This window comes from Dicentrarchus labrax, unplaced genomic scaffold, assembly GCF_905237075.1.
Source record: "Dicentrarchus labrax unplaced genomic scaffold, dlabrax2021, whole genome shotgun sequence".
In the NCBI taxonomy this organism is placed as follows: domain Eukaryota; kingdom Metazoa; phylum Chordata; class Actinopteri; family Moronidae; genus Dicentrarchus; species Dicentrarchus labrax.
Window position 1 is genome coordinate 11,449,459 of NW_026136701.1, and position 25,466 is coordinate 11,474,924.

At 41.5% G+C, this 25,466-nt stretch overlaps 3 protein-coding genes across 6 annotated transcripts; all 3 read left to right on the top strand.

Annotated features, from left to right (window-relative positions):
• The first annotated feature begins 203 nt into the window (after window positions 1–203).
• Window positions 204–11,174, top strand: LOC127368831 (endophilin-A2). Of its 4 annotated transcripts, none has more exons than XM_051410025.1 (9): window positions 204–377; window positions 4,546–4,614; window positions 4,797–5,013; window positions 5,212–5,345; window positions 5,975–6,133; window positions 6,811–6,914; window positions 7,283–7,416; window positions 7,559–7,615; window positions 8,414–11,174. In XM_051410025.1, exons 1-9 carry the CDS (start codon window positions 333–335, stop codon window positions 8,599–8,601), a joined length of 1,107 nt encoding a protein of 368 aa, XP_051265985.1. In that variant the 5' UTR covers window positions 204–332; the 3' UTR covers window positions 8,602–11,174. The 4 variants fall into 4 exon arrangements, with proteins under 4 accessions (XP_051265985.1, XP_051265995.1, XP_051266005.1 ...); XM_051410035.1 differs by having other exon boundaries at window positions 8,417–11,174; XM_051410045.1 differs by lacking the exon at window positions 7,559–7,615.
• A 294-nt stretch (window positions 11,175–11,468) lies between these two features.
• Window positions 11,469–18,264, top strand: stap2a (signal transducing adaptor family member 2a). The gene is made up of 11 exons (XM_051410068.1): window positions 11,469–11,686; window positions 12,540–12,611; window positions 12,685–12,804; window positions 12,883–12,939; window positions 13,040–13,191; window positions 13,289–13,420; window positions 13,526–13,595; window positions 14,211–14,313; window positions 14,404–14,499; window positions 14,580–14,708; window positions 16,100–18,264. The coding sequence occupies exons 1-11, from the start codon at window positions 11,579–11,581 to the stop codon at window positions 16,153–16,155; spliced, it is 1,095 nt and encodes a 364-aa protein (XP_051266028.1). The 5' UTR covers window positions 11,469–11,578; the 3' UTR covers window positions 16,156–18,264.
• Window positions 18,265–18,825: 561 nt separating this feature from the next.
• Window positions 18,826–25,434, top strand: sema4e (semaphorin 4e). Its single transcript, XM_051409976.1, has 15 exons — window positions 18,826–19,421; window positions 20,383–20,694; window positions 20,846–20,991; window positions 21,554–21,616; window positions 21,699–21,797; window positions 21,939–22,038; window positions 22,141–22,251; window positions 22,379–22,530; window positions 22,718–22,896; window positions 23,006–23,162; window positions 23,329–23,551; window positions 23,696–23,811; window positions 23,956–24,113; window positions 24,197–24,249; window positions 24,421–25,434. The coding sequence occupies exons 2-15, from the start codon at window positions 20,586–20,588 to the stop codon at window positions 25,083–25,085; spliced, it is 2,331 nt and encodes a 776-aa protein (XP_051265936.1). The 5' UTR covers window positions 18,826–19,421; window positions 20,383–20,585; the 3' UTR covers window positions 25,086–25,434.
• The last annotated feature ends 32 nt before the right edge of the window (window positions 25,435–25,466 follow it).

Sequence of the window (25,466 nt, forward strand, 5' to 3'; positions counted from 1 at the left end):
TGGATGTCTTTGTCAACTAGTCAAATCAAAGTCAGGTCTTTATTTATTGTTATGACATTTTGCTGAGAAAGAGGGATGTCTGGTGTGTGTGTGTGTGTGTGTATGTGTGTATATATGTGTGTGTGTGTGTGTGTGTGTGTGTTGACCCACTTTATCCACCAGGAGCCTCCCACATGAAGCTGAAGCCAGGAAATTGTGGTTGCCTAGCAAGTTTCACATTTACGGTGCAAAGTTTGAAGACGTGTGCGGCTGCTGTCTCTGCTGAAGCAAAGCAAACGCAAACTATTTGATAACACCTTCGAGGTCCAGGTGGCAAAAACTGACGGTGCAAGATGTCTGTCGCAGGATTTAAGAAGCAATTTTACAAAGCAAGTCAGGTAAACGGAATACTTTTCTTCTTTCTTTTTTTTTAAACATTAGCCGGTAGCTTAGCTAGCTAACTGAGCTAACACAAGTGTTACTTTTATTACGAGTTTACGCTAACTGCATGCTAGCTGGTTAACCAAAGTGGGGGGAAAACACAAACCCTCGTTCTTGGTTAAATGCTAGTTTAGTTATATGAAACGTTTTAAGTCGTTGAAAAGTACACAACAAACTATATTGCTGTTAAACTCTTCAACAACTGTCAACTGTGTTGTAGCGCACAGGTAACGTCAAATGAAGCTAACGCTAATCTAAAGAGTTGAGAAGTTAACGTTAGCAACGTTTCTTAACTTTCACCAAACTAACGTTTAACGTTTAACGTTTAACTGACGTTAGTTTGGTTCCTATGGTAATTAACGGTAGTTAAGTTAATTTTAATTAGTTAGGCAAGTTGTTGTCCAACTAGTTACGTAAACTTTTAGATTGTAACACTATCCTTAAAATGTCCACTGAACTAACCTTAAAGTACAATATTGTCCTAATGGTCGAAGTTTATGACAGAAACAGAAGTTGGATATTAAAATGATGAGTCTCTATTGTATGGAGATACTGATGGTTGGCGCTTGGTTTAGTTGTGTTTAGTTGTGTTTTGTTGTAATGTTAAACAGGTAGATTCGTCTCTCAGGTATTCATACCCTCGTGCTAAAGTAATGTTTGTTATCTCTATCTCTTGGATTACACAATATCTCTAATTGGCCTTTGTGGTGTAGTGATACCATAAGATCTTACAACACATGTTTACACGGTGATTCATACAAATGCTGTCATCTCTCAGCGTTAAGTGTCTCCTATATGTCCAACTATAACTGTCCTGTGAGCGTCTCTGGATAATATTACAATATCAGTTTATTCCCACACATTTTGTATTGTAAAATATTATAGAGAAGTCATAATCTGACGTCAGTGGTTTATCTCTAACATAAAGGATATGTAAGGTCAAACAGGCACTGAGATTAGTTAGTATCACATACACTATTAATACCCAGACTCTTGTTTTTAACTTTGGATCAACTGTTTCCATTTCTGAACCTCTCCTTTTGAAATATAAGTTACATTTTTCTTTTTAAACTTTCAGTGTGACAGATAACTAAAGAGAACTTAAAGCACAAGTTAGCATTTACATGGATCTGGAAGTCAAATATTTGAACAAATGGAAGTGACTTGATGCCGTGTCAGTCAAATGACAGGCTGTGTGCAGACATTCACACAGTCGAAATCTCAGATTTATTGAGCCAGGTTTGTCTTGTGCTTCTGAAGTTCCAATAGCACTCATCTCTCTTAGGGAATAAATTGTTGGCTGTTGTTGGCTTTTGAGGCAGTTAAAAATGAAACCCGCCACCATAAACATGAAACCTAACAAGACATGGCCTGCAAAACCTGTGTTTTGATGACACCTGCCTTGTTACAGGTACTTGCTCTGGCTTAACATGTTATATGTAAATGACGGCCCTTAGTGGGTGCGTATTTGGAATCCTAGCTATGTGAACAATCTGCCCAAACCAGTGTAAGTAACCCAGTAGATCCAGATAGTTAGTCATTATACTGACAATACATTAATAATAACAAACCAGGGGTGAGTGCACAGAAATCTTATATTCTTTTCTGAAAACCTTGAAGAAGATTTACTTTATTAATCCCTAATTTTGGGAGCAGTTAAAGGTTTGGTGCTTTGTTGAAGGGCATCTCAGCAGTGCCCAGGAGGTGAACTGACACCTCTCCAGCTACCAGTCCACACAGGATCTATTAATGGAAATGGAATATAATATTCATAGTAGGGATTTGATCTCACTGATTGGTATTGGCTATATTGAGCTTTATTGACCCGATCTGCTCTTTTGTTTTAAGTGTGGTGTCATATAGCTGTTTTTTCTCACAAAGCTTTCATCCACAGTACAGCCATCAACAACTCTCTCCGCTGCCTCTTTCCTCCACTTTGAGCTCTGTGTGAGAGCCCTTCGATCTTAGAATGAGCTGTTTTATTTACGGAAGGAGCAGGTCTTGGTCTTCTTTTGCGTTTCGAGACCACTGTAGTTTCTACTACACACTTGGAAGGCGAGTGGTATTCCTATGGTTAATACAACTTCACGATTCTCAAAAACGATATCGGTTTTTGTGTTTAAACCCGGAAACCACTAGCAGTGTTGTAAATGTAAACTGAGGGCTATGATGTTGGATGTTATAGCAAATGTGATAAATATGATCCCTCTGTTCTGGTTGCATAAAAAAGTAAACTAAAGATTTTATGCATATGTATAAAGACCACACCATCATTCTTCTCAATATCTCACCTCGCTTAAGTATCCCAATATATTGCATTATATTGAATCATAACTCAAGTATTGTGATATGTATCTCATTGCCAGATTCTCGCCAATACAAAGCCCTACTGCAAAAGCCTTAACTATTGGGACATACAGTATAGCTGTTAAAATATAAGTCCTATACTGAACATCCTCTATTAGCACAGGCCAACAAGTGTTGGATCTTGCATTCAGGCAATGAAAAAAAGGAAAGATAACTGGTGTAGGAGGGTAATCAAGTCTGTAAATTAGTTGCCTAACAGGGTCCACGTCATACCGTCATAAAAATTCACTTGATTCAATCAATGATTAAACGAATGAGTAATTGTCAGCTTAGTTGCTTAGCAAACGTGTATAGCTGACAATATGCATATGGTGCTTATTAAGGGCCACTGGCTCTTTGCATTTTCGTCCATATCATGTCATATACCTTGCTTTTGTCATTGACCAACAAGACTAAACCCACATGCTCCTCTTTTCTAGGCAACTAGACAACTCTTTACCAAATCTGTGTTAAATCTGCTTCTAAATCTGTATCTTTTTAAGCCATTTTACTCATTATGTTATATTTAGCTTTGAACAATTTAAGTAACAAAATGTGTAAGTAATTCAAAGCTAAGTACAACTAAAACTGAGGTTTTTCTAGAAAGTTTACATACCATAGTCAGACCAGGATGGGTAGGTTTATTAGTCATGGAGGACAAAACACGTGTGCTTGCAATTATGAAGCCAGATGGGGTGCTGAAAGTGTGTTTGTTTTTCACACATACCAGAACTTCGCATCTGGTACCAAGAGATTCATTAATTGCAATTAAAACGGTGTCTATTAGACTTCATAATTAGGGAACATGTAGGGCTGAGTTGTATCTCATGAACCATTTGGCAATCAGTGCCTAGTGCATTTTCAGAGTCACACAAAATAACTTTGCCAGGACTATGTGTTATATAAACTAGTGAGATTGATTGATCCATCGGGTCATAGAGTTTCATATGCAGTGTGGTGCTGACAGCTGCACCGAGTTCAACCAAATGAGAACACACACACACACACACACACACACACACACACACACACACACACACACACACACACACACAACGAGTTCCTGTTTGGCTTGCAAGACAACTGCGCAGGATTGTTGCTCTAGATGAGAAATGGAGAATGTATGTGCTATGTGTGAGTGAGGAAATAAACTAGTGAGCGAGAGCAAGATGAAGTTTACATGTGTGTTTAGTAAAAGTATCCATAGATGTGGCTGTAGTGCAGGAAACAGCAATGTGTGTGCTGAACTGATGGAAAAAATAAAACCCCAGAGGCTCTCAGTAGAGAGGAAAGTCCAGTCCACTCCCTAATGCAGACTTGAAGAGCTTCCACCACTGATGGAAAACATGGGTAGGAATTTGAGAATTGTGTTAACCAAGCCTGGAAAAAAGGAAAATGGTGGAAGATGTTAAATATCCATTAACCAAATAACAGTTTGATTGTGAAGGTCTGGTTCAAAGCCATTCAACAACAGCTTCTTGCCCTTCTGAAGTGTCCTTGAGCAAACCTCTCATCCCATATCTGCTCCAGAAATTCTGTTCTGTAGTTGACTTCCCGTCGAGATGCATTAGTGGAAGAAAATTATCCACAATATTATGAATAAAAATTGTATCAATATACAGGACTGAGTAAATCTCCTTTTTTTTATGACCATGTGTATATTGTCATGGTAGTCAAGGAGCAAATAAAGTTGGAATCTTGTAAGTAGTCATCCATTAGAGACCATAGAATATGCTGACTTCAGCCGGCTTCATTGAGCCCATTGCTCTGTGTTCACAGTTGGTGAGTGAGAAGGTTGGAGGTGCAGAAGGAACCAAACTGGATGAAGACTTCAAGGACCTTGAGAGGGTAACATACATACATTTTAAGACAATATCCATGCTAAACATGTAGAATAACAATATGATCTTTTGTTTTACTGAAAGTTAAATCCCAAGTTTTCTTCATTCACTTTAACACTCTCAAAGGCATATGACTCAGCATGTGCACACATATATCAGTTACTGTCTCTCTCTAATCTATACCACCAGAGAGCAGATGTTACCAGCAGGGCAGTGGTGGAAGTCATCAATAAAACATCAGAGTACCTCCAGCCCAACCCAGCAACGAGAGCCAAACTTTCTATGCTCAACACAGTGTCCAAAATCCGTGGGCAGGTGAAGAGTCCGGGTTACCCCCAGCCTGAGGGCCTCCTGGGAGAATGCATGACCAAGTATGGACGGGACATGGGCGAGGACACTAACTTTGGTAAGATACTGGGTGGAAGAGATATGTATGTGTTTAAAAACCATGAAAGAGTGAAGACCATTGCCATAGAAGGGGGAGTGTGAGTGTATTTTCTCAGAGCGTGTACATGAATCTACTTATTTGTTAATGTTTTAACATGCCTCACTAACATGTCCCACACTCACTAATTCTGGCGTTTTCCATGTGTGTGTACTGCAGGTGGGGCTCTAGTAGACATTGGGGAGTCGATGAAGAGGATGGCTGAGGTCAAGGACTCTCTGGATATTGATGTGAAGCAGAACTTTATTGACCCACTGCAGGCAGTCGCTGAGAAGGACATCAAAGACATTCAGGTAGAATCAAAGACATAGTATGCTTCTGCATGTACAAACCAGGCATTGACTAATGAGCTCCTCAGTCTGTGTGTCAGCTGCAATAGTACGAAAAAAGTATTTTCAGTCAAGGTGCATAAGAGTGGAATTACATGCAAATGTTTAAATCACTCATATTTCTCAAAACTATCATGAACGAGTGGAAATGCCTTTTGCACAATTAGGGCTGCGCAATTAATCTAATCGCAATTGCCCCCAAAAGAAGATCAGTATCTGTAGCGTGTATGGAGTGCTAACAAGCAGGTTGACGACTGAATTGGTGGCCAAAAGAAAGCTGTGACCTCTGTCATATGTTGATATTTTGGATTTAGGCTCAGCGACATTGAGCAAAGTAAAAATGGACATTGGACATTCAAAGTTTATTTTAATGAGAATTTGCATTTGTATTTTTCATATTTATTGTTTAATTTATTTCATTTAATTGTACTATTGAGCAAAGCAAGTTTGCATCATTTGTTACCATTATATCACAATCGCAATATTGTTCACAATAATCGCAATATGACTTTTTCTCCAAATCGTGCAGCCCTATGTACAATATAATTTCTGAAATGTCATCCTCACAATTCCAACTCATTTTACCTCCTCAGCACCACCTTAAGAAACTGGAAGGCCGCCGCCTGGATTACGATTATAAAAAGAAACGTCAGGGTAAAATCCAAGAAGAAGAGATAAGGCAGTCCCTGGAGAAGTTCCACGAGTCCAAAGAGCTGGCTGAAAGCTCCATGCATAACCTGCTGGAAACAGATGTGAGTAGCATGTAGACTAAACTTCACTTTGCATTGTAGATGGCTCATTGAAACCTGCTGGACTTGTTTTGTTAATAAAAACGTGTCAGTTCTCAGTTTACTTCCCTTTCACTGACAACTGCTGATAAACTAGAGATTGTGCTCAATTAGACTCATTAAAAGTATGTATGGCTGCAGCAAAAGGAGTTGAATTTGCATATTTTATAATGGTGTGTAAATGCAGTGCATTAATTTTATGCCCTAGATAAACACCATTAAAGCTGTATAAAACATTGGTTACCTAAACTTAAAAATGTAAGATTCCTATTCATATGCTGATAATATTCTGTCTGCCTATCTCTGTTTCTACATGTGTTGCTCACAGCTTCTCAGCTAGAAAGCCATGTTACGTATTTAATGACAGTATGTATCAGGTGACAGCCCTTGTTCTTTTTTTCCAGTGACTTGCAGTAGTATCAACTTGTCAAACCTGTTTTGTTTGGTATTTACTGTTTTTCCCCTGCCATTATGAGATGTTTCAAAGCCGTTTGAGCAACGTTATTATGATGAACAACAACAACGTAATGATGAGAGGTGGGAATGCAAACAGTTAACCAGTAAGGAGTGCTCTGAGGGGCCACTGTTGTTTGTGCGTTTGGTCTGTTCTAAAATAGTTTTTTCTGTGTATCCGCATGTAGGTGGAGCAGGTGAGTCAGCTGTCTTCCTTTGTGGAGTCTTTGTTGCAGTACCACAAACAGGCCTCGCAAGTCCTGGAGGAGCTTTCTGACAAACTCAGAGAAAGGTCAGCACCGTGACTATTTGTGGAAGATGGCATGCCTTTTGTATGTTGAGGCTGTGTCCTCTAGCGCATGGCCAGGCATGATTCAGCAGTAACATATTTTCTTCCACCCATCTTATTGCAAGTGATGAATGTTGAGTAGCAGCTGATGCAGAGCACAAATATCTTACTTTTACTCATTTAGATAATTATCATTTGGTTTTGTACAGATCATTTTGAAATAATTAATATTTCTTTGGAATATAAAAAACGCAGGGAATTTGTCTTCCTTTTGACATACACAATTTACATTAACCTGCCTGTCTCTGTATTGATGCACCCCCTACTCTTGAGCTTAGAGAGGTAACATTTACTATTCTAATTGTGTGCAGGGTGAATGATGCTCAGTCTCGTCCAAGGCGTGAATACACACCCAAACCCAGACCAGTCTTTGACTATGGAGAGGTAGAAAACTCTAATGGAGGATACTCACCAGCTGCAGCGAGCCCGCCAGCTTACTCTGCCGGTAAACTTAACCTAATTTTGTTTTGTAGGGTGTATGAATGTCTTTGAGTGTTTGTGTGTGCAAGGCCTACTCCCAAGAAGGCATGCATGCAAGTCAATCTCATTCTTAAGACTGATGTCTTTCCTTCTGCGACATTAACCAGCCCCAGCACAATATCCAGCTCCATCCTTCCAAAGAGCCTCCTTCAAGAGCAGACCGCGTGAGTGAGACAAATGAAGATGACGTGATGATGATCACTTACACAGAACTAGAAAGTGTCGCTACTTTCACTCACTCTGTTGCACATCTGTGTGGCAGAGAGGTGTATGCATGTCAGTGTGATGGTATATAACTAACACTTTTGAATGGTGCTTTTGGGTCCACTGTGTCCACTGTGTCCAGCCTGTCAGGTTCCCAGAACAAGATGGGGCTTGTCAGAGTGTGAATATTACTCCGTCTGAGCAAGGCTGCAGATATATAGAGTCGTCAGCAAACCACTTTCTATCTCTAAGTGATGAGTGACTGTGGAATTTTAATCAGCCAAATCTAAAATCTTTTTTTTTAGCTGCAGTCAGGGTTTGCTGAATTGTATGTAGCTGACAGCCTGTTTACTGACTGATGAAGCTTCTGAACCTCAAGAAAAATCACGACATGCCACATGGTTCATTTTACACAATAGAAAGCAAATGTGAAAAGTCTTTTAGGCCTAAAACATGAACACAATCATTATGGTTGGAATAAAATAGTTTTGTTATATAACATGTCGGTATATTGATTTTGATCTTGAGCTTCAGAAGGATCCTCCTTTACCACACTGATGACTAATTTATAAACATGTTCCGTTTTATTGACTTGGACTATGGATTTCTATTGGAAAGCTTACTGGTGACACTGCCTCTAAAGGAGAATGTACTAATCTTGTTGAAGGGAAATTGTCAAATATTATTTTCACAAAATGACAATATTTGTTCTCTCTCCCTCCCTGCTTCCCTCTACTTGTATTTGTCTCTTTGTGCAGCAGAGCCATGCTGTAAAGCTCTGTATGACTTTGACCCAGAGAACGAAGGAGAGCTGGGCTTCCACGAGGGCGACATCATCACCCTGGTCAGTCAAATCGATGAGAACTGGTTTGAGGGAAGCCTTCGCGGCAGATCAGGATACTTCCCCAACAACTATGTTGAAGTGGTGGTGCCTCTGTCACACTGAAAACAGCAAGGCAAGATGGTGGGGCAGCAGGATGGAGAGGATCGAACAGGGGTATGATAGAGGATTATCAACTCTCAGTAATCAAAAGAAGTCTTTTCTTTATTGTAATTAAAGGGTAAACATCTAGAGACAGAGAGCTACCGTTTGTATCTAGGATTTGTTTTAGTAAAAAGCTTTTTTTATTCTCATTCTGTCGGATTATGTCGAGATTTAATGGATTTTTTAAAACGGGAAGGACAGGGATGTTCAATCAGAAAAAATGACAGCGTAATGTTTGGGTGCATTTACCATATCCTTACATTCATTCTCTATGCACCTGTGCACTTTGTACCTCCATCAACGGGACTGATGAAGAAAGACTAAGAGAGAATGACATCTGTAGTGACATGTCCAGCAGTGTCTGCTAACTCTAAGAAGTGCAACTACTTTATTCTACACCTATTTTATATTCACAAGATGACATTTCTTGTTCTATGTATTGTTCATACTGGTACTACACACATGTATGTATATCCATGCTTTCTTCTTAGCGCTGTTTTCTACACTCCCACTTCTGCCTTCAAGCTTCAGTACTGTTGTCACCATGGACTAGTTAGAGTCAACATGGAGGACTGTCTGCCTTTTGTCAATGTTTGAGGCTATCCTCCACTGCCACCTGGTGGTATTAGACATCATTCTTAGCTATTAGGTTAAGTGTCATATGGCCTCTATTATCTCATACCAAATCCATGTTGGGTGCTTGTCTTGTGTTTAAGTGTGGAGAAACTGTGAGGGAGTTTTACAAGCGTTAGCTAAGTGTATTAAATACCAAAAAATGGTTTTATAGTTGATTTCTATAGAGTTGGAGGGTGTCCATCAATATGCGTAGTCTTGCAACCTTATCGCACTAATTGTTACTAAGTTGTGAATGATTTAGTCTACCTACAGCTCTTCCAATGTTTCCCACTACACTCCAGTCTTCTCTTAGAGCTGATGCCAAAGAAACGTAGCACAAATTCCAAAATTGGACGAGGCTGCTATTCGTCATTAAAAGGGAACATATTTCATGCAGCCTGGAAATTTAAGATAAATATTTGAGATGATTATATTGAAACGTTTCCCCTTTTATTTACTTCACATTTTAAAGAAGAAGAGAGAAAAAACACTTCCATTACAGTGCAACCCACAACAATGTAACATGGTTCACTCCCACCCCAAATGTTTTGCAGCATCACACTAAAGCCATAAGCACGTATCCTTCAGTTCCTCTATTTTCTCAGGCTCTATTGATACTGCTGGCAGTGTCACTCACAATGTTTTGTGGGCTTTTACCCGTTTGTTAGTGAACTTTGAGTCTGTGATTTGTTTTCCCCCAGCAGTGCGGGGGTAAGCTTGGCTTTAGTACTCTAACCTATAATTTGGAGCATGGAAATTAATCTGATGTGTATTGGGTGTGTTTGTACCTGCCTCTGTTTTCAGGCTGAAACTGTGCACCAGACCTGACGGACAGCGATCTCCAAACTATTGTGTACAGAATTTACTAATAATGAGGAAGGCCCGCACACAATAGTTGGTTTCAGTTTCTATTAAGCCTATTACAAGCTGACTATGAACTGTGAGTGGTTTGTGCTGTTCACTAAAATGCCAACTTTCTCCTCTTGTCATGATCCCCTTGTTAGACCGCCCCCCGCCCCACTCATCCCTCCCATCTCTGTTTAAACTGGGAGCGGAACAGACAGGTCTTTTCAGCAGGGAAGGGCACACAGCAGTGGATTATGCCCTCCCTCCCCCACTGGTCTTTATTCACCACCTGGCCCCTGTACCCCTACCCCCCTTTCTCATTATCTGCCCCATCCCAGTCCCATGGTGCCTCTGGAGCTCAGTCTCCTGGTCCATCCCTGGAATAATCTCTTCCATTGTTATCATAGTATGTGCCTCTTAAATGTTATGTTTGCATGTTATTCATGTTATGTATTAGGGCCAGGGGCTTTGGCTGTGCTGAGTAATAACTGGGAGGTTCAGGTGTGGGTTTACATGCCTCATTACACCAAATCAGATGCCCAGAGTTTGAGAGGGGAAAGGAGGGTCAGCGGTGTAGGTTGAGTAGGTTGAGTGATGAATAATGTCGTGGAACAAAAGGCTGAGATCAATTTTTAGTGTGCTGCTGCTGTCACAGCTAAAACAGTTGTCTGAGCGCTGTGGCTGACATTGATTGCAACACTACATTCTGTGATGGCTCGTATTGCATCTATACCTTTTAAGTGTCTCAACTTTGCAATATTGATGAATGAAGTATTATCAGACTTTAAAGCTTTATTTTATTATTCCCAATGTAAATGGAATTTTCTGTGTAAAAATGTAACCGCCTTGCATGTGTCTTCATTACAGCTTCTGTGTCTTACGCAATGCATTATTTTTTGTAACTGTGACACTGTGGGGAGACTAAAAGTGGGATTATCCTGGATTATCTTTAGGATACATGGATTTACCTCTATACTAAATGTAATCTTCTGTGTATTGTATATTTTTGTTACTATGTAAAGGGGAAAAGATGCAGTTTGTTTGCTTCTTCAAATAAATATAAAGTAATTTGGCCCAGTGTGTCTTTATACCATTACACCCTTGTAACTGAGTTGTTTTAAATGTATACAATTTAATAAGGTATTCACACTGATGCAGAAAATATCATAAAGGTGAAGAATTTGGTTTTGTTTTTTGTGTTTTTACAGATAGGTGCCTGATTGTTCTTTAATTCCACCTATTGATATTTTAACTGCTCATTTTCGTTAAATAAACGTCCACACTCAGGACATTTATCCCCCATCCATCTCATTTTAAATCTGCACAAGCACCCGTCTGCATGATCCCCAGACACAGCCGGCTACACCAGCCAGCTGTTGGATTATTGCCACAGCACTATCTCATCGGGGAAGGCGTGTCACTCCCCGAATTACTCAGCGCCCCTTTGTCCTCGGTCGGTGCCCAGCCAGCGACACTCATGGCGGCTGCACCCGTCAGGCAGCGCTCCGGGCCGGGGGGACCCCGGGCGCAGCTCCCGCCATGCTACTACGAAGGCTACCTGGAGAAGCGAGGACCGAAAGAAAAGGTAGGTTCGCCCGGTGCAGTAGTGCCATGTTGTTTCCTATGCATGCTGTGGATAGCGGTGGTCAGTGTGTGCCGCACACCGGCTGATCTCCCATTCCCAGGGAGCTGTCAACTTCCTTATTGTGTCAGAATGGGCGCGACTGTACGTAGGTGCGGATTGTTTCACATAACGGATCGCAGATTGTTATCCAGTTAAGTCTGGGTTTGCAGGAATCTGACAGGGGACGCATGCAACAATTATATGAACGAATCACGACGTATAAAACAACCCGATGGCTGTCAAAACATTGCATGGTTTTTAAATCACATCACATGAACGGCTTGTGCCTGTATCCCTTATCTTAAAAACAAGGCATTTGAGTCACATCCTGAATGTCTGCCAAGCATTTAACAAAGAATTCAATGCTGACTCAGAGAAATAGTCTTATGTTGAAATATTTGTTCAGACAGCCGGATCCCTGAAGTGCATTTCCAATATCTCAAATGCAAACTTAAATACAGTGAAACTGACAACATTCCTCAATAATTCTATTGCATGTTGTTTGTATTGATATATAAGGTCTGGGATACCATCCCTCCCAGGCCCACCTTCTCTCATTAGGCCCATTTTAATGCAATATAGACGCGTAATGTGAGCCCGGCTCAGGTGCAGGGCATTGCATTGATCCATGGCCACAGACTGACAGCAGCTGTGGCTCACTCCCTATCCATCTCTAGGGACAGGAAACGTGGGAGTGATAAAAAAGGAAAAGGAAAGGAAATATCCATTACACTGATGTGGGAAAAAAGCACTGTTGTTGCCACAGCAGTGTATGCAATTATTTTACATGTCTGCTTGTGTGTGTGTGTGACAGGCATCCAGGCGACTTTGGACGTGTCTGTGTGGGAATTCTTTGTATTTCTTCAATAATGCCAAGGACGCTCATGTAAGTTTCAGGCTGTATACATTTAGTTTTTTTGTGCATCATAGAGTGTTGAAACATGTTGTGTGCATTACAGTTTGTGGAGAAGATGGACCTCGGTGGGTTTGTTTCCTTGAAGGACGACTGCAGCCGAGACAGAAACCTGGAGGCAGCCAGACTCATCCTGCGTATGAAGGATGGAGAGACCAAACTCACAGTAATGCCATTAAACCCACACACATACATTAAAAAGAACACTTTTTGCAAGCTGTTAAAGTCCTCTTGTCTTTTCCAGGCACCCAACTTGGAATCGAGGGAGCTGTGGAAAGGTTTCCTCTACTCCGTTATAGATGTAAATATTCATCATCTGCACACCTGCATCTCTCTAAGAATCTGTCTCTCTTCTGCGCCGCTGTCTTATACATTTTCTCTCCCCTCCATCCAAATCACAGTTGAATGTCCCGTCCTGTCTCACGCTGCTGCCAGGCCAGCTGCAGATGCTGAAGGAGGTGGTGGACAAAGAAAGGTCCAGGAGGAGAACTCGCACTCCCACACGTGCTCCTCCTTCGCCCCTCTCCGTGCCTTTAGTGGGAGAGATCCCTCCGTGAGTTCTCCTCTGTGTCCTGTTGAGATAATGCACTGTAGCACCTTTAGTGTGTTTTATCGTAAATAATGCGTGTGTGCGTGTGTGTGGCATGCAGGTGTTTTCGCCCGGTTTCTCGAACTGAGGCTGAAGTCCTCTTAGAGAGACACCCAGACTGTGGCAACATGTTGCTCCGTCCAGGCAGAGACGGATGCTCACTGGCTGTCACTACTCGGCAGGACCTCAATGGGTAAACACCGGCTGAACATCTGCGCACCACAGCTGCAAATCTCAGTCAGACTCAACAGTCACTGCAAACGTTACAAGCTTTCCGTTTCTCTCTCATTTACTCCAGGTCAGTGTTCAGACATTACCGGGTGACTCAGAGGGACCAAGGAGGTTATGTCATTGATGTAGAAAATCCTGTAAGTGTAGATACATTCTTTTTAAAACATGTAAAGTTTTTAAATGTTATATCATGATTGTGTTTTTCTACAGGAAAAACCTCAAGTTAGGGACGAATTTATCCAACTTTTTCTCTCCAAGCACTTTAATTAAGAATATCTGCTGGAACCAGTGCTCTCTTTTAGAGGATTTATCATCTGTATGTGTCATCAGAAATCCACAGCTTTTTATAATCAGAGTTTTAAAACATTGTTAAAGAAACCTGATCTGCTTAATAATATTGTCACAGATAAAAAAAACGGCATATTGGATCAACGTCGCCCTGTCACAAGATAAATAATACATATTTGTGGGAATTCAAATATTTGATGCGGTATATCTCCAAATAGCTCGCCGTCTTGCTTGTTCTCAGATCAAAACAGTCTCTGAATTGACAACAACTCAAATGTAAATATAGCTGCATCTTCACATATATTCATGTATTTTTTTTAAGCCTTTTTCAATTTTGATAATTTTTTAGGATGTTTTGGGACATGGCAACAACTCAGCACACGGAGGATTTTGTAAACATTAATTAAAGTAATACTTTGAGATGGTGGCTTTTGTCATGTAATGCAGCAGGTTTTCTCTTCCAGATTCCCTGTGCTGACCTTCACGAGGTCATCGACGCCCTGGTAGAGAAGACAGCAGGAACTCTACAGCCTTTTCTACTGGAGGAGCCTTACGAAGAAAATATCAGTGAGCCGACCGTGCAGCACACACACATTCTAAAAATTCTTCTTTTGTGCGTTTTCTTGCCAAGAGACTAAACTCCATTTGTGTCATCAGCATATGTTTCCGCCAATGATGAGAATGGAGAAAGGATCCTCCACACAGCCCCCTCCAGCCCCCTACCAAAGGCTCCCGCCCTGCCTCCAAAACAAGGTTTGTCTCAGTCACATATACCCCATGCAGACAGTCGCAGGCAGACAGTGATAATGATCCCAGCTTTCATTCTGGTGCAGATCGTTGGCCCAGCAGCCCCCTCTCCAGGTCTCCCGCCCCCGACCGCCGTATCCTGACCTCACCAGTGCCAGCCTCACCCACCAACCCGATGAGGCGGCTCATCCTCTCCCCTTCACCTCTCGCACAGAGTGAGTAGACAACGCAGATCTCTCCGCTTCTGCTTTATTACCAGTTTCAGCTGGATGGGTCTATCCCAATACCCACACTTGTGGTAATTGTCAAGTGCCTATTTGTGCGAGATATTTTCAGTAATTGCCACAGTGCACAAGTGCCTGTTAAGCATGTGGATGTTTATCGGAGCACACTGGGACATGAATAATAATAATATTCACAATGAATCCACCACCGATTAATGTTGGTGCTAAAACACAAAACTATACACATATGGTTTGTCGCTCCAGCTGTTCCCTAGCAGGTTACAAGCACTGTACCTTTGAACGTGGTACAGACTCTTTTGCAGGAACGCCCTGATCACATTTACACGGTTACACAGTGGTGGTAATCGGAAGCGCTGCTTCTTCACTTTTCCCACCCAGATTTATCCTCTCAGTTCCCGGGACTAACCGAAAACCCTCCAATCGCAGGCTTGCTTCTTTAACCTTTAGGCTGCCCATTTATAATTATTCACCAAAATTTATTTAAAGAAATAACAGTTAGTTTACATCTTTTAACACTTTTTAGTACCTTTTCATTGTATTGTTCAGCTACAACAGATTTGCCAATAACAAGTGAATGCTGTAACGGCATAAATCAAGTTTTAATCTCTGTAAGCCTCAGCAGTGCCGACTACAAGTGCACTTGCCAAGGGCACATGCCACAGTTTACTGCAGAGTGAAAACGGGTTGCACTACCCAAATCCTCAGGGGCTCCATAAGGGAGGGCCAAAGCATAAAATAAAGTTAAATAAATACAGAAGAACGAGTCCCCATGGAGGTATGCAAAGAATAAGAAAACAGATTGACAATAAAACAGTGATAATACTTAAATTAAATTAAATTGGGAGTAATGGTAGTGAAAGCATTTCACTCTCCTACACTGATAATTAACTACTTGATTAAATGAACAAAATCACTCAAATAGATCCATTGTGAACTTGCCAATAAATGCTGAAGAAGGGCGTCTTGCCCAAGACCTGAACCTTTTTAAATCAAGATTTTGTGATCACTGATTTGCTGTAACATGTTTCCTGGACCTTAAACTGGCGAAAAAGTACAATTATTACCCCTTTCTGTCAGCCATGATTTTGTACCTTTAAAATGAAACAAAGGTCCACAGTTATCACCTTAAGTACTCTTTTTCATACCTCACATGGCACTTTTCTGATACATGTACCTTTGGGTACAGATGATACTGAATGTGTGATATACTTGGCTTTACAGTGCGCATCAAGTGTGGGTTCAGTGGACTGTGTGTTGGTATTTTTCCAAAATAGGATGTACTTATCTACTACCTTATGGCATGTAAACACGCACTTAAGTTTTTGGGACAGACCCAGTTTATTTCTTCTGTCTCTTCACAGCACTCAATGAGGAGCTCAAAATGAAGCTGGAGAAAAGAAGAGCCAGTCAGGAGTGACTTACTCATGAGGAACAACCTCCTATCACAACATACTCAATCTTCAGTGCCAAACCCCTTCTCACCGCAGCTATGTATTCATCCCGTGCCTTCTAGGTGGAAGACAAGGGACTACAAATACCGCCACTTTCTCGTAAGGAGATTCAAAATTCTCTGAGTTTCATTCTTTTGGTCTTTGCTACATGGTTGTAAATGGACTCTGGTAAGCTCCTTAAGAGCAAGACTGGCTGGTAAACACTGGATTCGGTTCATAAAACCTGCCTTTGTTGGGGTAACAATGCACTAGTGCTTTGTCCACTTGCATAAAGCTGTTTACAAACTGCCTCTGAGCAGAAAATAATGCTACAAATAATGATTTTCCTAAAGAGTAAAGTCTACAAAAACACTGAATCAATGTGACTGGCAGCTAAGATCTATCGGAGACGCACTGACACGTGCTAGACCACCAACTGAGCCTGATATTTTCTGAGCCTCTGTCTGAGCTGCTGATGTTGCTGCTGCTGCAACACTGGAGACCAAGAACAAACAAACAAACCACAGACTGCTGAGAACAACGCCGAAGTGACAAACTCTGACCTGAGACCTGAGTCGCTTCAACTGCTATGAAAGTGAAATAAGCTCAGGTTTCAGCTCAGCAATTCTCCTCATTCAACTCATTTCCACGTACAATGACTGAAACAACAAAAGAATGTCGTGAGCTGGCCAGACAATGAAAACTGCACAATCTCTGCCTGCTGCTCTTGAGTGCTATTTGTGATTGATGAGCAACCATTAATGTATTGTTGATTCAATGACACTGTTTATGCCTCAACTTTAACTGTACTGTCGGTGCTTATTTTAAAATGTCTCCTTATTCTCTGCTACTGTGTACGTGCTACTGTATGGTGCTATGACTCACCAGTGCTCAGACCTGCCTGGAAACTCCAGGTGATTTCTGTTCCTCTTCAAGAAAATCAATCTACTGTATTCATATGTGAGGCTGCCCTCTAGTGGAATGGCTGTCAACTAAAAGGGACAGACACATTAGCAGCACACTGTCTTTGGGTGTTAACACAAGTACTTTGGGTGTTAGCAAACACTCGGCATGGACCAACCCTTTTATGTTACAGACTGAACCTGGCTTTTGGATTTATCCCAGTATTACACCACACCCTACCTCTCTACCTTTAATAACGAAATCATAATTTATTACAGATCTGAATAACAACAAGTATTTTATGACATGTCTGTCCATTGGCCGGTCCTTGCAGGTTTGAAGTGTCTGAGTTCTAGTGACAAACTGTGATCAAGTGTCTTCTTATGATGAACAGTTTCTTGTATGTTTGTACATGATGTGTTGTCAAAAGAAAGAATAGTGTTTCTTAGATATCAAGGCCATTAAATTGTTTTGCATGGATGTGATTTGTCCTCGTTGTGAATTGATAGCTTGTGCTTTCTCAAACGTGCGCCATTTATTTGTTTATTTTTTGTCCGGCGGGTTTGACCCGGTCACTGATTGATGATGGATGAAATTTAATGAGATTATATAATGTTGGAACTAATCAGTACTATGAGTGGATGAGTAGAGAGGATGCTGCACAATCTGTCCTGTTTTTTAATAATAACCAAGTCTTACAGTTAATAATGTTTAGCACAGAAAGACAGAAGAAAAGATACAATTCTTTACAGTTTTTATATACAGTTTAACATGGACATGAGTGTATTTTTCCTTATTCCTTCAGTCTAGATAATCTTCATGGTCTCAGTAAATACATTTATGTTGGAAATCAGCTGTTTCTGCTATTGTTTCAAACTATTAGTGTAAACTTAAAATATCAGTGCCAATACAAATTTCTTTTTGTTGATCTGCAAAATTACCATCATATTTTTCACATGGGGACGGGCTGATCCACATTTTAATTTTTCATGTGTGTATCCACTCTTTTTCTTTTCTCTTGATTTATGATGAATAAAAAAAACAAACAAACAGTAAACATGTCAATAATGTAGGGACTACAGAGCCCAGAAGTGTCTGATGTGGTCTGTCAAAGCTGTAGAGGAGGGACACAGCAGGTGAAAACGTGTAATCTCATTTAATCACTATTTATTTGTAATAAATACTTTTATGGAGCTCATGATTTATTTTTTTATTTTTTGCTGATATTGTTGGTGTTGAAATTTTAGTTATAGGCTACTTACTTACATTACACCACTTCCATTTCTAAGACCAGGGTGGCCAGAGGGGGTGGCAGAAAAACAATACTCATTTAATTGCAATTGGCAAACAATCACATAACTTATATCAATATTTCCTTGGAAAAGCCCCAAAATAAAGATCTTTCATCTCAAAAACATTACATTACTGTGGCACATTAGTAAAACATTGAATATACATATCTAAAGGTGGCATTAGAAATCAATAAATTGTTTTATTTCCAAATCTTCACACAAACTTTTTTCATTGAACCTGAGCCACTTAGTCTAAAATGTTTCTATAACCGCTTTTAATTGTATAATAAATGTGTTATACCTGACAGCATTTGACACCAAACTGGGTTGGCTCTAGATCCGCCCCTGTGTAAGACCCCATGCAGGACAGACAACTCCCAGAACACACCACTAGGTAACGTCAGCCCATCACTTCTGTTTGAACATGTTTTAAAAAAAAAAAAAACCCTTACCATAAACACCCTCCAGCTGCTTGTATCTCTTACCTCACCCATCATGAATCAGCTGTGGCCTCCACCGACATATAAAAGAACATGAGATCAATAAAACCATAACCCGGTCACAGATCAGCGTCTTCGCAGCCACAGCGACAGTTTGAAGGTGGTAAAAAAAAAAAAAAAAGATCTGCGGGTCCAACCGGAGCAGCAGCAGCCATTCAGAGCCCGTTCACCGCGGGATGTGTGCGCTCAGAGCCTCTCTTACAACAACGGATGACCGCTGTGACTCTGAGAGGACCGGCACAGAGGCAGACAGGCTGCTGAGCCTGGTTCTGGCTTTCTTAAGAGGCGAACCTGCAGCTTTTTAAAGAACATTTCAGCGCGAATCAAAGTTTCTCATCTCGTTGACGCACGTTGGCTACGTCTGTATGTGTGTGTGTGTGTGTGTGTGTGTGTGTGTGTGTGTATGAGAGGTTTGTTTCACTCTTATAAATACTATTAGTTGTTTTTCTTACTACATGTTAGTTAATGAAGAGGTGGTGGTTCAGAAATAACGTTTAAACAGGTGTTTGGAGTAATTTTAATGGAAGTCTTCGCGGTCTTGGGCGTGTCAGCGAGCAGGTAAGTGATTAACTTTTGATAGTGTTGAACCTTTGTTGTTTAACCTGCTTCAGTTTGTGCTCTTTTTGCTAACTGCGTTTGTCGTGAAAACTCAATTTCATGCGGTAAAATAATAACTTGTAATAACAATTTCACTTCTAAATGAACTAAAACAACTAATATATCTATCTCAAATTTCTCTTAAGCTGCATTATTATTTTAACTCACTTCAGACTAACTTTAATGCTTCAAGCTAACTTCTACACACTTCGCCGACGGGCTTGTTCTTGCTAGGGTGCATAAATATGAAAACCAGGGTGCAATATGTGGTTGGGTGTGTAAGATGGGTGTTGAGTGAAGCCATTTTCTGGCCCCAGGGACAAATATGTGAAACATGTTATCGGGGCTGCATTCTCTGACATGCTGCAGCTAGACAGCAAAACACAGCACACACATCTTGGGAAAGAAGCACAGCACACACCCGCTCTGCAGGTTGTAGTGACACTGCAGGACAAAGAAGAACATGTTGTTGTGGCATTACATAAGCCAACCAAACCACCATGTTTTTTAAACTTTGTTGCAAGAGTTCCTCTCTCATGGGTACCAGCCTTTGGCACTCTGTGTGAATCTCTCATTGTAGGCTTGTGTTTGGTGCTGCAGGAGAGCTGAAGTTGACATCCCTGCACCCCGCTGAATGCCTTTCATGGTCCTGCATTAACATCACTATGGCACTGACAGAATTACTGCCGCGCTGACTTTAGCTCACTCTTAGCCCTTTCTGGCCATTCCTCTACTCTTCTGCTTTGTGTCTCTCACTTTGTTTTAAAACTTAAATGTTTCTCTTCAGATCACACTTGAGTTTTTCTTTCTTTCTGTTTTTTTTTGTTTTGTTTTCCGTACATATTTTCAGCATTGTTTTGTCCAGTCAGGTCTCACATCTGGTAAATTGATTGTGATATCCATACAACCTTGTCTCTTTCAGCCCTCCTCAGCTTTGTTTCTTTGGTGTGTGCAATCCATCTCATCATGGACAGCCTGCTGAGCGGGGCCAGTAAAGGGGCCAGTGCCCTTCAGTCAGCACAGACCTCATCACGTCATAGATGCTTCTCGCTGTCCTGCCCCTGTATGACTGACTGTTTGGGAAACAATAAAGCTTAAATTCTTCTCAGCCTGAACAAAAGAGCCATGCATCCGCTGCTGTCCCTCAGTGTCTTTTGGCTGCTGCCCCTGGCCTTGACGCTGGAAGAAGACTCACCACTGGACTGTATCCCCCGTAGATCCGTGCCCTATCATAGTGAGTGTTGCTGTCTGTCTTGTGTAACCTTGGCTTACAATGTGTCAAACCTGTGTTGGCTCATATGGGTTTTAAGTTTGAAATGACTCATTGTGAAACATTTGTTAGTCACTGGTGGTTTCTGAGTTAATCAGTTATATTCTGCCTCCAGGGGACAATGCTCACCTCTTTCATGAGGAGGGAGTGTCCAACTACTCCACCATGCTGCTGAGAGAAGATCTGGACCTGCTAGTGCTGGGTGCCAGGGAGGCAGTATATGCCCTTGACCTTAACGACATCTCCAAGAAACTTGCTTCAGTAAGAACACCTTTTGTTAACAATCCAGTTAAGGCCAAACCTGCCTTGGAGTGGCGCCCATTAATTGTTAGCGTTCGTCTACTTTTGAAATTTCTTATCAGAGATTTCTTGGCCCAGGGCTGAGAAAAAAAATTAAGAGATTTGTGTATCGTGCCAGGATTTCTGGCCTGCACTTGCTACAAGCTCACTGTTCTGGAGTGAGTGCTGCCTGAGAGACAAACAGCGTTGGAAACAGTCATATAATAGATAATATAATAGTTTATACACATACTAAAACCAAACCAGCTTTAAACAGTTTTACCCCCACTTCAGTTACATTTGCAAGGACATTTTATCCACTACTATCTTCTTAACAACTGCTTTGTTTCCTTGTGTATAAATTGTTAATAGTGTTGCCACGTATCATATAATGTCCCAGGTCACTGTCAACTGTTACATAAAGGCATGAAAAATACGTGGTATATTTATCTGTTACTACAGCAGAAAAACAAGTCATGTTTAAAAACAGAAACATTTAAAAACTATGTAACAAATAGTTTTCCACTTCTCTCACTTCACGCAGGTTAAATGGGAAGTGACACAAAAGCAAGAAGATGAGTGTAAGAACAAAGGAAAAGATCCTGAGGTGGGTCGGTTTGGCTTCTGCTATTTAAAACGTATTGCATATTGAGTTGATGGAGTCATTGTTTTTTAAAATGCAATTACAGACGGACTGCAAGAACTATATCAGGATCCTCCATAAGACGGAGGATAACAAGATGTACGTGTGTGGAACGAATGCTTTTGATCCCGAGTGTGATTACATGGTGAGACAAATTCAGAGCCACGGTTCTCCCTTATCTTAGTTCATATTCCACACTGCATAAATTGATGCTGTATAGCTTGTTAAATGAAAATCATAGCATGTATAAAATATCTGTAAGATTTAAAGATATCTGTCTGTGTAGTCCTATGTAGATGGAAAGCTGACTCTTGAGAAGAAAGGAGAAGATGGCAAAGGGAAGTGTCCGTTTGATCCTTTCCAGAGATACGCCTCCATCATGTTTGGTGAGGAGTGATTATAGAACAGATAATAACTTGAGGAGGATTGGTTAATGTAGCAAAGTGTTTTCATTAGTATCTCTGTGTCTGCTGTCGTGTGTCCGCCAGAAAACAATCTCTACTCAGCCACTTCAATGAACTTCCTGGGCTCTGAACCTGTCCTGATGCGTAGCAATCCTGTCTCCATACGCACTGAGTTCAAGAGCTCCTGGCTTAATGGTAAAATGTTTTTTTGCAAGATGCTACATTTACTATCTCCACTGTCTCCTAACTATGGTGAGCTGTCTCACCTTTATGATTTGCTCAGTAGCTAAGTCAAAATTCACATTTCTTCTTTCTATGCCAGAGCCCAACTTTGTTTCCATGGCTCAGATGCCAGAGGGCGAGCTGAGCGAGGATGGAGACGACGACAAGGTTTACCTGTTCTTCAGCGAGACAGCTGTGGAGTGCGACTGCTACAACAAGCTGGTGGTCTCTCGTGTGGCCCGTGTCTGCAAGGTGAAAGAGTTCATCATGCATACACTTATTTGTTGCAGCTGCCTTTACCATAACGACAATAGCATACAAACAGCACTTCCTCAGTTCCGCTCCTTCATCCCTTTCCGCTGTTTGATTGTGCATCCCTTTTGTTTTTGTGCTTTCCCATTGGTCAATGTGACATTATGGTCTCTTTCTGTGCTATCAGGGAGATCTTGGAGGTCAGAGGACATTGCAGAAGAAATGGACATCCTTCCTAAAGGCCAGAATGGACTGCCCAGTGCTCGAGTCTCAGCTGCCGTACATTATCCAGGACACTTACCGCTGGTGTGACCCCCAGCAGCGCTGGAAGGACTGTTTGTTCTACGCCATCTTCACACCACAGTCGTACGTTTTGAATTAACAAACGTGTTTGTGTTCGAAGGAGGAAGGTTTGTTTTTCTTTAGTGGTCTTTGGCACACCACTTGGCTCACATTTTCTGTGTGTGTGTTTCAGGGACACATCAGACCTGTCTGCAGTGTGTGTGTACCGCGTGTCTGACATCAGCAGAGTGTTTGCGGAGGGGAAGTACAAGACCCCAGTCCCCGTAGAAACCTCTTTTGTTAAGTGGGTGATGTATAGCGGAGATGTCCCCGTCCCTCGGCCCGGAGCTGTGAGTCTGCCCACTATTCAACGTGTGTGTGCGTGTGTTAGAAACAAAGACAAAACTCAAAAGGCAACTCCTTTTTTAACGAGTGGCCCAGCAGGAAGCTGATTCCTTTTGTCCCCTGACTCCGTTGTTCTCTCTTTTCTCTTTCCATCCCCTCTTCCCTTGCCAGTGCATAGACAATGAGGCTCGTAAAGCGGGCATAACTCAGACTCTGGACCTCCCAGACCGGACCCTTCAATTTATCAAAGATAGGCCCCTCATGGACCAAGCCATCCAGCCAATAGGAGAGAAGCCTCTACTGGTGCGAAGGGGAGCTACATTCACACGCATCATAGTCAACCAAGTGCAGGCTGCAGATGGCGAGAAGTACCATGTGATGTTCATTGGCACAGGTGTGGTTCATGCGGCACACTGCCACTTCCTGTATACTTGCTGTATACTTTGCTGCTTTTGCAAACTTGAAACCATCAGTGGGGAAAAGTAGGCCATGTATTCGCATGTAAATATAGTGTGTTTCTATATTTTTATATGAATAGAGCAGGGCACAGTGCTGAAAGCGGTGAACTACGATGGAGAGATGTTCATCATAGAAGAAATCCAACTCTTCCCTCACCCAGAGCCAATCAAGATAATGGCATTCTCTAATGTTACGGTAAATTAAAGCTCTATCACAGCCTAATTAAGGGCTTATTACTTTTAAATAACTACTCACGTGTATTTTCCATGTATATTATGGTAAATCACATACATCCCATGTCATTACTGTGTTTGTAAGTGATGGATCCATTGTGTACAGGGTCAGATCTATGCAGGATCCGACGCTGGAGCAGCACAGATACCACTGGCCACCTGTGGAAGGTCCTCATCCTGTATGGACTGTGTGCTAACCAGAGACCCATACTGTGGCTGGGACAAAGTTGTTGGGAAATGTATTCTCCTTTCTAGTTCACAAAGGTAGCTACTTGTCCTGACATGTAAAGCAGGTAGTGTTGATATCTATTCTCTTCTAACTTAAATTATTGTATCTTCTGCTTCAGTGAACTAATCCAAAGTGTCAAAAAAGGAGATGCCTCTCTCTGCCCAGATGCTGGTGAGTTAGTGCACACTATTACCTGATATGATATGATATATGATACATATTTATTTTTTGTGATTGAGAATGAAACCAATTTTCTACTTCTTCAAAGAACCATAGTTGAGGTTGATTGTGGGTTGTTCAAAATCAAAACGCATCTGTGAGGGACCTCTGTTTTGTTTTCAGATCCTGTTAAGCCTCTGAATCGGTCCTTCTGGCCTGGGGGAAACTTGAAGCTCAATTGCCCTTCACCTTCCAACCTGGCAAAAACGAGCTGGGAGCGGGACGGCAGCCCTCTGATCACTGAACCTCGCATTCAGCATATCGGAGACACACTGCTTATCCTCAACGCCTCAAACTCCGACATTGGTCGCTACCGCTGTCTGTCTGTGGAGAGTTCCAAAGCTGCCGAATACAAGACCACTGTGGCCATTTACCAGGTTAGCGTAGGTCCAGCAGGCCCTGGCAATAAGAATCTGCTTTTTCCCCAGGCTCAGAGGGATGGCCCCTCTGTGACTGGACTGCAGGCTGTCCTTGGGCTCTTTGTGGTTGGTTTTCTTGTCCTTTTGGCCTGGAATTTTTACAAAGGCCACATACCGCTTCCTTGGAACTGCAGAAAGAACCAAGAACAACCCCAGGACCAGGAGGGTCTGAACTCCAGTGTGACATACCAAGAGGCACTAAGGCCTGCCCTAGCAGAGGACAAGCCCCTGGTGTCAGGAACAGACAACGGCACCAGCAATAACAACCACACCGGAGGAGAGGCAGCATTCAGTGCTGCAGAGGAGAATGATGCCCCAAAAGTGAATCTTCCATCTCTGCAGTTTATTGATGATGAGTCCGAAATTTGAGAATGAATTCAGAGCTTTTCAGTTTAACATATGGGACTTGTACAATGAGTTTAAATACTTTCCATATGGTTGAAACTTTTATTTCAGAGACTATAAACAGTCGAGCACAGTTGGACACACCAAAAGAAAGAGACACTTGAATTTCTGCTTTACTGTTTTTGTTTTACTATAATTGTTTGTGGATTTAAAAGTATATTTTAGTTAACTACTAATTGATGATTTAGATTGAAATATCTTGTACAGACTGGTATGATTTTCACAAGGAATGTACAATGACTAAAATTGAGCCATTTCAATTCTAACCACTAGCTGAGATTTAGTTTTATTATAATAAACCTTTTCTACCTGGTCCTTGTTTTGCTCCAGTGTATCCAAATCGAG